A 13,598-nucleotide genomic window follows, 5' to 3' on the forward strand; every position below is an offset into this window, starting at 1 on the left:
GGAATCTGCCTCCTCCGACTATGGATCTACGCTGGACATCCTTTGGCAATTGGAGAATGCTATTAAACAAGCAATCTCTAATGTCAGCCTTGGTTGGGGAACTTATGCAGACTTTAAGCCCTTCCTCATTAATTGCGTAGCAGATCTCAGGCGTTTGGGCGGGGTACGACAAGCCTTACGTTGCCTGGTAAGCCTTCTCGGCTTCGAGCTACGTTTGACACGCTTGGAAAGTCTGTTGCGCGCGGACTCGGAACCCGAGGTGGAGCGGCTCATAGCTCAGGCTCGGATCAAAGGGGCGTGAGAGCAGGAGGTTCGAGAGAGGGATCTGTCGGACAAAGAAACCCTCGTCGCGCATTTGCTTAATGACAACGCCTATTGCAGGCCGAGATTGATGCATCAGCCTCCACTATCGCTCGAATGAAAGCCCAACTTATTGAGAAAGAGTCGACTTTGAAAGGCTTGCGTCTTGAAAATGCGAATGTTCACGGCGCTATTAAGGGAGATGCAGGCCCTCCAGGCGCTACGTCAAGAAGACTCTGCTGTTGCCGCATCCTTTGAGGCCAAGATCCGGAAGGAGGCGGAGGACCAGGTCCGAGCGGACCCGGCGAAAGAGATAGTCGTTGTTAAGGCTGAGCTTGACTCCTTTAGTCTGCTGGACTAGGTTCGGTAGAGTGGATTGATCTTAAGACGTTTCTTTGTTATTTCTGCTTGCATACATTGTCATGACTTCATTCGAATGTATTGTCATAACTTTGTTCGAATGTATTGTCTCAAAATCAGTTTATGAATGAAGTTTATGCTTTTGTTGTCCAATGTTGTGTGCATATACTCATTTTCTCGTGTTGGCTGATCATTTAGGATTTTTAGCAAACCCTCAGTTATCAAGGAGTTGATTTGCCTTTACCGATTATCGTTTGAATCGGGCTAGTCGTACTATTCCCCTCAGTATGATGAATTGTCGGAAAGTTTCTTTTAGACTTAATGTTAAAATTTCTTTCCTACCCTTAGTTGCTCGAGGCGTCGAGTTGGGTTAATTACACCTGTTAGGTCATAATTAGGTTGCGCTGTGCCGTTAAGCATAACAACTTAGCCCGAAACGACCGATCGCTTGCATGAGCGACCGGGAGAGGGTCCAAATAACGATTCATCGTTTGGTAGGTTACCATCCGGGAATCGATAAGGCACATCGCTTGGTAGGCCGTTATCGACGAATAACGTGATTTGCGGGAATGACGGTGTTGGGATAATTAAATCGTTCAGGGACGTATGAGTGTAGCGATTGATCGATGTAAAAGCCATCGCATGATAGGCTTTACCCATCGATAGTTTTAAGAATATTAGAACGCTAGGAATGGATTAGATTGTTTAGGGACATATGAGTGTAATGATTGATTGGACAACGTCATTTACGGGAATGACAAAGATGACTATAATAGGTAATCGTTAACATGATAGGATTATCGTGATCGGAGCGACTTTGAGGAGCGACTTTGAGGACCTACCATTCTATTGAAGAGGATTGATAAGGAAATTGGATTATCGTGATTGGAGCGACTTTGAGGACTTACCATCCTATTGAAGAGGATTGACAACCTGATTTTGTCAGAGGTGGTTGTTAACGTGACAATGGGAGTTTGTTACGATTTTGAGCAACTTTGTGGGCTAACCATCCTATTGGAGAGGATTGGTAAGTTAATTTGTTAGAGGTAATTGTTAATATGACAGTGGGAGTGGTCCCATCATCTTATTGGAGAGGATCGACGGGAAAAATTTAGAGGATACTATCAGAGATAATAGTTAATTTGATAGTTTTACAAGATCCATCATCTAGTTGAATGAGACTGATGGAGAAATGACTATCAGAGGTGGCAATTAACTTGATGGTTAGCTTTGGTCCTAACCGTAGGAAGGTTTGATCAAGTGGGAGACTCAGAATGATCCTGAATGTGAGCAGATTTGGTCAAGATTTAATCGTCCAGAAAATGGACCTCTCGTTCTTGAAAGGAATCGAGAGGGGATTTTGGCTCTGATCCTAACTGTAGGAAGGTTTGACCGAGTGGGAGATGTAGAGAGCATTTTAGCCTTATGCACCAGTTAGAGGGTTTTAATCATTTTGGACGTTATCAAACAGCCACAGCGGGAGGTTCCTAATCATTTTTATTATGATTAAGAGTGGATTACTCGGATGATTGGTTTTCATCCAGAATAATCAGCTTGTTTCGGGTTATCCTTAAGAATATCATGTGTAACATTCTCCAGGGATTCCCTATTAAAGATAGGGAATAGTTTAGCCTTGTATACCAGTTGGAGGTTTGAGAAACAGTTTATACTCGTATACCCGTTGGAGTAAGGGAGCAGTTTAGTCTCGTTTACCAGTTGGAGGAAAGGACCAGCTCTCCCTTCTTGAAGTATCTGTGTTTGACTTTCTTATCGAAAGCCTTGGAGATTCGGACTTGATAAAACTCAATGTGCTGCTTAGCTTCAAGTCGTTTTTCATCTAATGCCTTCAATTCTGCGAGACGTCGTTGATGACTTTCTTCAGTCGCCATCCCCGTTGCGAATGCGACGCGTAAGGACGAAATCTGAATCTCCAGTGGTAGCACGGCTTCGTAACCGTATACCAGTGAATAATGTGTGGCGTCGGTCGGTGTACGAACCGTGGTCTGATGTGCCCATAAGCTTTCACCTAGCTTCTCATCTCAGTCGCCTTTGCTATTGGATGTCAGCTTGGTCAAGATCTTGATGATCGTCTTGTTGAAAGCCTCAGCTAATTCATTTGCTGAGGGATTATAAGCCGTGAACGTCGGGTTCTGTATTCTGAACTTGTCACAGAACCGAGTGAAGGCATGGCTCACGAATTGTGATTCGTTGTCATGAATGATGCGCCTCAGGACGTCGTATTGGTAGATGACATGATGCTTGATGAACTTAATCACATCACTGATTTTGACTTCTTTCAAGGGCACGGTTTCGGCCAATTTAGAGAAGTAGTCGGTTACCGTAAGGATGAAGCGATGGTCTTTGGCTGATGGAGGAAATATCGGTCCGACGATATCCATTCCCTATGTTTCAAACGGTCATAAAGTCACTGTCGGATGCAGGTCTTCGGGTGGTTTGTGCATGTAATTGGCGTGGATTTGACACCATGGCAACTATTGACGTAAGCAGCAGCGTCGTTGACCATTTTGGGCCAATAGTAGCCAATTCTTCGCAAGCGGTCCTAGAGCTTGGGTTCGGGTTGGTGAGCTCCGTAGGTACCATCATGGGCTTCCCGTAGGGCCGCTTATGCTTCTGTCGTAGAGAGACATCGAAGCAGCATATTATCGTATGACTTACGATATAGGGCCTTTGTGGTTGTGTCAGAGTAGAACCTCGGGGCGCGTCTGCGAACAGAGTCTCGCTCCATAACGTCTTCAGGTATGTTACCGTACAAGACGTAGTCAATGATCGAGAAGCACTAATCTCTCGGTTCGAGTTGGTCGGCGGCCTGATAAGTTGCATTACCTCCAGAGCATACTCCGGTTGGTAGAGTTGTCGGCTTACGACAGTGACGTGTTGGCTTGTTCCCAACGGTTGTGCTAGATTAGCTGCTATTGACGCCAATGTATCTGCGTGCGTTTTCTTGGAATGGAGCACGTACTCGATGTGGAAGTTGTCAAATGATTCGGCTAGCTTGGCGGCCACTTGGTCGTCATCTGTCTGATGATGAGCTGAGAGTCACCGTAGGTTTCAAGGTGTTTTACCCCCAACTCATTGGCGAAGTTGAGTCCGATAAGTAGTGCATTGTACTCAGCCACATTGTTGGTACATGGCTCAGTCAGTGAGAAAGCTCGAGGTAATACATGATTTTGCGGAGAAACCAAGACCACCCCGCACTTGCAACGATAGACCCACTAGTGCCCACGCGAGAAGCGCCGTCAAAGTATAGCCGCCAGGCTTCTTCCAGCGAGGTTGCATTGACCTCGTGGGTTTCGTTCGGCATGTCTTCAAACAGACCAGTCTTCGACTCGAGCGGGTGGCTGGCCATGAGATCGCATATTACTTGTCCTTTGATAGACTTTTGCGGTATGAAGTGGATGTCGTATTGAGACAACAAAAGTGCCCATCGTGCCAGGCGTCAGTTCAAGGACCCGGGCTGTGTCATGAAGACTCAGATGGGATTCATCTTGTATAGCTCGCACCTTGTCTGGGTTGATGTGGATCCCCTTCGTTGTGACGACGAATCCAAGGAACTTGCCACTCGTCATGCCTAAGAATGACTTCGTAGGGTTCATCTTCAGTTGATGAGATCGCATGAGGTCGAACATGACTCTCAGGTCTTGAAGGTGATCGTCTTCGTCGCGGCTCTTCACGACCAGGTCATCCATGTAGCATTCGACTGTCTTTCGTAGATGTTCTTGGAAGATGGTGCTCATTGAGCGTTGATAGGCTGCGCCGGCGTTCTTGAGTCCGAAAGGCATGACTGTGTAACAGTACACCCCTATCGGAGTTCTGAATGAAGTGTGCTTCTCGTCCTCATGGTGTATTTTGATCTGATTATACTCTGAAAATCCATCCATGAAGGACATCCTCTCGAAACCACAGGTGTTGTCGATGATGACATCTGTGATGAGCAAAGAAAATTCGTCCTTGGGACATGCAGCGTTGAGGTCTCTAAAGTAGTGCAGATGTGGATCTTGCCGTTCTTCTTCAGGATCGGAATAATGTTAGCCACTCAATCGGGGTGTTGCTCCTATCTGATGAAGCTTGATTCAATCAGCTTCTTCACTTCGGTTTCGATCGCCTCCATGATTTGTGAACTTAACTGTCTCTGCTGTTGTTTGACGGGTCTGGCGCTTGAACTGATGTTGAGGCGATGTATGACGATCTGAGGATCAGGCCAGACATGTCCTCATAATTCCATGCGAAGACATCGATATATTCCCGTATGAGGGATATAAGGTCTTCCCTCTCCTGGGGAGGTAAGCTGTCGCTGATAAATATGGGTTTGGGATTTGCCTCGTCTCCCACATTTATTTGGAGTATTTTGTCCTCTATTGACGGTTCACGCTGTTCGAAGGAGCCACTCCACTAGGCACTGACGTGGCGATCCCTTCTTCATCCTAAAGCGGAATCTATTCGTCCTCTTGGACTTCAGTAGGATCGACCGTAACCATGTTAACCGTGAAGTCTTTGAACAGGGTCCCGATGATGACGTCTGAGTCCCAAGTTGAGGATGTTGACGATTGATCATCTAAGCGAGCATCGTCAGATATTCCGTTGAATTTGCAATATAATTCCGAGGAAGAGGAGTAACCTAGCCCTTTTCGAGTTTTGTCATAGTAATTGTCAGGCTTCGCTTTTGGGACATGGGCAAGTTGACGGGGCGTCTTCTGGGCTTTATCGTACTTTAAGCCTTTCTTACGGATGAAATCATAACCCATCCTTTCCATCATGCGTTTTGCGACGGGGCTATAACATGATAATTGAGGAGTAGGTTCATCTTCGTCTGACTCGTCCTATAATGTGCGTGCAGGCTGGTCTATCCTTCCTAAGATTATCTTTTGTTAAGCAATATTTCGGGCAGGTATGACAAAGACAGCTTGCGAGGACTCGATCATCTGCTTGTTCGTGACAAATGACGAGTGCACATGTAAGTGCAAAGAAAAATTAGAATACAATCCTGGGATCAGACTGCTGAACTCATCCTCAACAGATCATGCACCAGGCGACAAGTAAGCAAATGCGAGTTCTTCATTCAGGTTAAGTCCGTTCGCCTTGTCAGCGTTGGTTACATCAGACCTTCTGTTGATGCTCGTGAACAAATAGTCGATGAGGGTTATCCGCCGTAGGATGCAGGTTCGATCCTGACGACGCTGAGGAGAAGGGAGAGGATGGATGTTGGGCCGACTCCTCCGACTTTACGCCCGATTCTGAGCGCGTGAGGTGAGCTGATGACCTGCACATGCAAGAATCGCAGGAGTACGGGACTAGTTTCCCCCGTGGTACCTCCGACGGTCAAGTCAGTTGTGGAGCTTGAGTGGGGTTTGGGGCAAGGTCCTCCGGCCATTGAGATTCTCAGAGCATACTCTTTTGAGAGTTTTCTAGTTTTTTTTTTAACCAAGGTAGGTTCCTGGTTTTTATGAAGAAGTAGCCAAGCCAAAGAATCACTTACCCCTTGTGTTCCTCTTTTCTACACAGGAGGCGGCTGAGAGGTGAGCAGTAGAGGTGCTGAGTCATCCTTCTCCTTTCAGATGTCGACTAGCGACTGGAAGGGAAATCATTCAAATACAGGAGAGAAACGGCATCTCTGTATCTTGGATTTGATAGAAGAGGTAGGGCGTAGGATAGGTCGGCTGTGTGGTCGTCCTTCTCTCTCCAGGTGACGACTGTTGATTAAAGGAGAAGTCATTTGTGCACAGGGAAGCATCATGGCAAACTTCTGAGAAATGACTTGTGAGCAGAATAAGCGGCTTGGGCACGATGTTTGTCAGAACGGAGATCTTGATGGGACTAATCAATACTGTTGTCGATTGACATTTGAAGTGAACTTGGTCGGCTCTTATCCCTTTAGTCAAGACGGGTTGATCTGCGAGTCATCATTATGGTTTGGCGACCCGATAGTCAAGTGAACTTCGGGTCGGGTGTATAGTTGAGTTGTCTGCTCGAGGAGTCGTCTTAATTGCGAGGGGGCGACTGATCCCGGACTTTGAGTCGGTCATGATGACCCTTGATCGAAATATGACTTGTCTGCTCGTCTGGTCGAGAAACTTGACCTTGGCTGGGCTTATGAGCCTCTAAGTTGGTTTAGACCATAACTTTCTTGGGCTTATGCAGATATTCTCCCGACGCCTCTATCTTTGGATGGTAAATTACCATAACACCCCCGTAGCCGATTACAATGGGTTCAAAGTCATTTAAGACAAGACCCTCGTTGCATTCAGACTCACTATCGGTCTCATTACCGCTGTCGGGTTCATCGACCGGAGGTTCGTCGCTTGACTCGGGGTTTTGGTATAGCAGAGAATCGGTGAAGTAGTTTTCGACTCCTTTGAAAAGTTGTTTATCTACAACTACCGTCTTCACTTAGTCACAATCGTTCACATATTTCAAGCACTGGTGCAATGTGGATGGGACTATCCTGTTGCTATGGATCCATGACCGGCCCAACAACATGTTATATGAGGGTTCTGTGTCAATGACGTAGCGGTCACCTCAGTTTTTATGTCACCCAATTGGCACTTGAGATGAATCTTCCCAAGAGGTCGGGTTCCGGTGGCGTTGAAGCCAAAGATTGTGGTGGTCGTCGAAGACAGCCGCTTTTGAGGCACCCCTAAGTGCTTGATGAGCTTCAAGGGGACAATGCTCAGTGCAGATCCTGGGTCCACCTGGAATCTATCTACTCGAGAGGAACCGATATATCCTGTGAAATATAATGGTTGGTCGTGAGACGTGCTTTTGATGAGCATGTCTTCTGAAGTGAAAGTGATGCAGATGATCTGCTGTTTGGATTCTTGGGAGCACTGTGGACATCTCATTTCTGCCTCTTTTTTAGGAGCGGGTAAGAAATGTGTGACAAAGGCTTCTGAATTGGTCAGCGCCTCTCGCAAGGCTTCGCGGGTCATCTTGGACAATCCCAGGAGCTCATACTGGGTGATCCTGGCTGGAATATTTTTTAGCTGCGCGAGTAGGTCGAACCGGAAGGGTCGACCACTTGAACTCGGCTTGTCAGGACTTGGCTGAACTGTCGGTGACAGTCCCATTGGTAGTCTTGTCGGACTCTCTGCTGTCGGAAGGTGGTTCTTAGCAAAGTCCTTTCCTGTTCGGGTGATCAATGTGTCTGCCTCCTTGTCGGAATCGGTGAGGGTTGCTACCTACGCTTTTTTATCGTTTGGAATTGCCGAAATGACATTACAAAGCTTAGATTTTCCTTTGGACTTGTTGGAAGTCCATTGCTCGTCACCGATGAGATCGGGATGTTATCACCTGTCCTGACGGTAAAGTCTGCGGCACCAAACCTTTTCCTCGTTGATTGTGAGGGTCGTCATTGACAATCTTCAGTTCCACCTTGGGAATGGGTACAACTCCTACCGGTGTATGAACCTCGGGGAGACCCGTTCCGAATTTAAGGGTGACCATGTTTGTGGTCATCGTTTTCTACACTTTCTCCTTCTTTAGGACTCCTGTGTCATAAAGAGTTTGCAGCTTATCCTTAAGGATATAGCATTTGAAGGTGTGGTGACTGACAAATCTGTGGTACGCACAGTAGCTTGGATCATCGGTCTTGTTCACGTCTTCAGGTTTCATGGCTTCTAGCAGCTTGATCCTTTTACACTTGTGAAGAGTGTTGAAGGTAGTCACCACTTGGTCTTTCGTGAAGTCGTATTGCCTTTGCGGGCACTGCTCGAAGAGCTTAGGCTTTTGCCTCTGTGTTGGTTTAGGGGTTGGAGTGGAATCGACAGCCATGATCTTCTGCCCTGTTGACCGAGGGTTCCTAGAGGTGTTAGGTTCCGAAGCTTTGCTCTTGGGTTGAGGCTCTTCGGCTTCCAATCTTTTGATCATGTTCTCGACTTGCTCACCTTAGCGAACAAGTTCCTTTCAGGTCTGGGTTTCCATCGTGTCGATCCTGGACAGAATGTCGATTGAGAAGTTGTTGCGGCACATCTCAACCAGGGTGCTCAAGGAGACTTGGTCCCGACACTTAAGTGACCGATTCCTGAATCTCTTGACGAAATTGTTGACTGAATCCGTCTTCTTTTGTTTGTTGGCTAGCAGGGTGGCCATCGATATTCTCGTATCGTCGTCGAAGAAACGGGCCTAGAAAAGCCTCTCCACATCAGCACATGAATTAATGGAGTCTGGCTCCAACTTGCAAAACCATTCAAATTGGACCAGACTCATTGGTTTGAACTTCGTCGGATATGCGATCGTATCCCATTCGAGCGGATACGGTCTGATCACCCCCAGCTCACTCATGTTCCTCTAGAGTTTCAAGGCGTTGAGTTGACTCTGGAACTCGTCAAACCTCCTGTCTCGGGGAGTGCTACATGAATGCGAGTGTCTTCCCGAGGAATTGTTGGAATAATCCGAGTATGGTTCGCGATTATCTTCTTCCTCGGTCGTGTGAGAATGAGTGAGCTCTCGCTCTCTGTTCCTTGAGGGTCGTCGTCAGTTTCGTGAATTCTTCTTCTTCTTCTTCTCGCTGAGAAGCTGTTTCATCTGCTCTTTTAGAGAGTTGATGGTCGTCTGCTGCTCTTCAAACTTTTTGCCAATTCTTCTGAGGATTCCACCATGTGCACTTTTGCGTGTTTGTCGTAGGTTGTGCTTGAGGTTTGAGATATTGTTGCTGCTGAGCACACCTCGTCCTCATTGTCATAGATGGGCGTCAAACGGGCATAATCGATTGGGGTAGCCGCTCATGTTTGAAGGCGAGTGCGTTGGTATACACCCCCCTCCTCAACGGACGGCCATCTGAATCCCGAGGCAGATTCAGGATCTGAGGAATTCGAATACCAGAATTTACCTTTACCTGCCATGTTGATAGTGGCTATCAGGAGTTCCAAGTCACTAATGACTTGCTTCTTCTGACGATGGCGTCTTCGGCGAGGATGTCTTGGCTCAGAAGACAGTTGAGAAAGCCTCCCGAACACCGATGGCTTCGGTGTCTCGTTGCACTGGTAGTCGGCAAGTACCGTCTGGATGAGCCTCTCGTAACGGCACTGAGGGTTTGCCTCGTGAATAGTGCGTTTGCGAGTTAGATAGTCTCTGAGATCCCCCACGGGTTGGTGGTGGCAACCCTCGACGTCACAAGGACCAGATGTGCAGTCGCATGGAGGGGACTCAAGTGAGTCGACTTGGGAACACTTGGGAAAATTCCCAAGTGTTGACTTCATGTGATCTTGCCTTGACAGGCGAGGTTCAAAGTTCGGGCGAGCTTCAGCCGACTGCTGGCGAGCTCGAGCCGATTGCTCATTCAGACGACCTTGCCTTAACAGGCAAGGTCTGGAGTTTGGGCGAGCTTCAGCTGACTGCTGGCGAACTTGAGCCGACTGCTTGTTTGAGTCGTTCTAGCTTTGCCTTTTTGGGTAAGGCTGGTTCTCAGGTGATCCTGCTGGAGTTCGCCTGGATGCTGGCTTCTATTTTAGAGGTGAAGCTCGCCTGTTGTGTGGAGCTTGCCTGCTTGAAGGCGTGGCTCGCCTGATCTGGGCGACTCGACTGATTTGGACGAATCGCCTGTTATGGACAGACGACTTGAAGAGCGAAGCCCGTCTGATTTGGTGGGCTCGCTTGAGTTGTTGGTTCCGCCCAGATGGGGAACTCAGCTATTGGAGTGAGGCTCGCCTGAAATGTCAGGCTCGCCTGGAACGCTAAGTTCGCTAGTTTTAGGAACTTTGCCAATGCAGGGGAACCCTCGATCCGACAAATTTGGGAACTTCACGTTCCTGTCTAGCTCTCTTTAGGCCTGAATAGTAATTCAGGTCATCGTAGAGGCTCCGGAGGCTCCGGAGTGATTGAGTTCGACTATACCCGAGCTTGAAAAGTATCAAAGACACGAGCTTGGAGAGAGCTACGATGCAAGAGTTTTCAAAGAGCTGATGAGCCTCAAATATGAGAGTTTAGATTGAGTCTACCTCAACAATCCAAACAATGAGCTAAGAATGTTCTACCAAGCAAGTGAGCCAAAACAAGTTTCTGATTGAAGAGCATTGCCAATAGAAATACCAAGCCTAGCCAATCAACCCCTTTCACGTTGGTTGAAGGAGACTTTAAATAGACAAGGGATGACATGAGTCATCCCTTGATTTGTGGAATTTGACCACTAATGGATGAGGAGCATCATGCCCTCCCCTAACTATGAGATGTAACCACTATAAAGGTGATGAGAGCCATGCCTCATCATCACTCAGGACGTGGGAAGTGGGTAGGCCCACTCCCACAAGCATGCAGCCTGCTTGCATTGCTCAGACGATGCTGACAAAACTACGGGCGAGCTTGAGAGCTGTCTGAATGCTCAGGCGAGCTTGCAGGCGAACTTGACGAACAGACGGGGTCGGCGCTGGCGTGCCCCTCCAACGTGTGAGCTGGCGTTCGAGTTCGTGCGGGCGAACTCCCTGTAGGCGTGCCTGGCTCGTGCGGGCGAGCAAAGCATTCAGGCGAGGTTGAACTCGTACTGGCGAGCTCCATGATTTGGCGAGCTTGATTCATGTGGGCGAGTCAAGTTAACAGGCGATGCTTGAGCTCTGCGGGTGAGCTCAATAAACATGAGAGATTGAGCTCTACAGGCGAGCTCCATAAACAGGGGAGATTGAACTTTGCGTGCGAGCTCAATAATCAGGCGAGGTTGAGCTCTACGAGCGGCGAGCTCAAGTAAGGAGAGGTTGCTGAGCTCTGCGGGCGAACTCAATAGACAAGCGAGGTTGAACTCTACGGGCGAGCTCAATGAACAGGGGCAATTGAACTCTGCGGCGAGCTCAATAGACAGGCGAGGTTGAGCTCTACGGGCGAGCTCAATGAACAGGGGCGATTGAGCTCTGCGGGCGAGCTCAATAGACAGGAGAAGTTAAGCTCTACGGGCAAGCTCAATGAATATGGACGATTGAACTCTGCGGGCGAGCTCAATAGACAGGCGAGGTTGAGCTCTACGGACGAGCTCAATAAAGGAGAGGTTGAGTTCTGCGGGCAAACTTAACAATTGGGCGCGCGAGCTCAATAAACAGGCGATTGAGCTTTGCGGGTGAGCTTTGCTGGGCTTCGTTGAATGCAAACGAGCCCAAGCTATTGGCCGGCGGGCTTTGACATTTAGGCAATTTTCACTATCTACATTTTCATGGAAACTCAAAATTAATTAACACTTAATGCTAACAGTAGGTTTATCTTTCGATTCAATTTGGCAATGATATGCTTTTGTTAGTATGATTATTTGTTCAATGCCCCCTTCGTCCTTCAGTGAGAAGAATGTATATACTCTAGTCAAGGTTATCGATAGCGGATTGCATCGCGTAGCGGTTAGGTAACGCAAAGGCTATTTGCGCTTATAGCGACAAAATAGTAGCAAATAGTGCATAGGCAAATAGCGGTCAAATAGCGCATAGTCTAATAGTGTTGGTGGAGAGAGTTCCAGAGATGGTGGAGGTGATGGAGGGAGCACCGGAGATGGTGGGGTTGGTGGAGGGAGCTTCGGAGATGGTGGAGATGTTGGAGGAAGTACTGCGGCTAGGGTTTTTTCTCTTTTGTGACTGCGAATCAAAGGCGCACAGGGGGTTGGGGATAGTATTTTGATAGGGTTTTAATGATAAAACGGGTTGGGTTTGGGTATGAGTCGGGTAGAATAGAAAAGCTATTCACTGAAAAAAGAGTCGCACTTTTAACAGCTAAAACCCGCTATGTCTCGCAATCACGAGCAAATAGATGTTTTGGCTGATATTTGCTATTGCTTTCGTTGATAGTGACGCTATGCACCGCGATTTACAACAATGACTAGTTCTTTTGTAAATCTTTACAAGTCAATTCTTAACATTTTCTATTTTCTGCGAATAGTAGTCTTTGTAGCTAGATCTTCAGTTTAACAGCTTCGGTTAATAATCTTTCAGCTGTCGGAAAGTCTGATCCCAATCACAGAGCACAGGAAGCCATTGCGTCCTCTTCGAAGAACACACAGTATGCAGTGGTAGGGCATTTATCATTCCCCTTGTGTAAATGAAGAGACATGGTTAAGGCCTGGGTTTTTTTTTCATTCATCAAGATCCCATGTGGCCACCTGCAACATATACACTTTAAATGTGTTACTAAAATAGATGTAAGACGTGAGTGTAGTCATAAGATCTCGATAGTCGATCCCTGAGAGGGCCTGAGATATGTATTAACTCGGTACTTCAGACGTGTTGCTCTCGTTGATAGCGTGTAGAGAGATGGTGAGAATAATATATGTGTATATCTTGTGTAAAGATGTAATTTTCAAATGATTCTGTCTGATCAAACATGCTGTAGTTCGTTTATGAACAGATGAGCCCGAGAAAATTCCCCTTTGGGCATTATGAAAGATGTATACGGTATATAACGGTAAAGCTTAGCAGAACACCGTCCGCTGCCACTAACCCTCTGTCATATAGGCTACGTAGCAGAGCAATCTCATTCGATCGATTGGAGAAACATAAGAATATAACATGGCTTTGCGCTTATTATTCAAACCTTTGGTACTACAAAAAAAAGGTGTTGTTTTGTATTTTAGGGTTCTTTTCCATAAATTATCTTCTTGCTATTCCTTAACCGCCTCATGCTGCAAGATCAATTGATGGAAGAATAAATAATTTTTATATCATGAAAATATAAAACAGGCCAAAAAGAGGTTGGTTTTGAAAAACTGGATGTTCGAAACATAAAGGACTATTAGTCCTGGTTATTTAGTGGCTATTAATTGGAGAGTAAATCACACCTAAAATCTACAAGACTAGTGATTTTGCTGTAGATTACAGAAGACAAATAACGGTAAAAACGTAGCCATTTAATATAGGGAAAACACTAGAGGCACACATTGTGCCACACCTTGGGGCACACCTCCCTCTCTCAGCTACAGTGCATGGGGCTTACTTGAGATTTTTAAATAAATCTCAAGTGGGTCC

The 13,598-nt window shown here is 46.9% G+C and overlaps 1 protein-coding gene across 1 annotated transcript in view; it reads left to right on the forward strand.

The window, feature by feature from the left end:
- LOC109836561 (G-box-binding factor 4-like) overlaps positions 1 to 12,978 on the forward strand; it is a 42,419-nt gene extending 29,441 nt beyond the window's left edge. The window contains exon 4 of the mRNA XM_020404489.1: positions 12,570 to 12,978. Within this exon, the coding sequence (XP_020260078.1) occupies positions 12,570 to 12,650 (81 nt within the window). The 3' untranslated portion in view covers positions 12,651 to 12,978. The remainder of the gene's footprint in view (positions 1 to 12,569) is intronic.

Source organism: Asparagus officinalis, chromosome 4 (assembly GCF_001876935.1).
Source record: "Asparagus officinalis chromosome 4, Aspof.V1, whole genome shotgun sequence".
NCBI lineage: Eukaryota > Viridiplantae > Streptophyta > Magnoliopsida > Asparagales > Asparagaceae > Asparagus > Asparagus officinalis.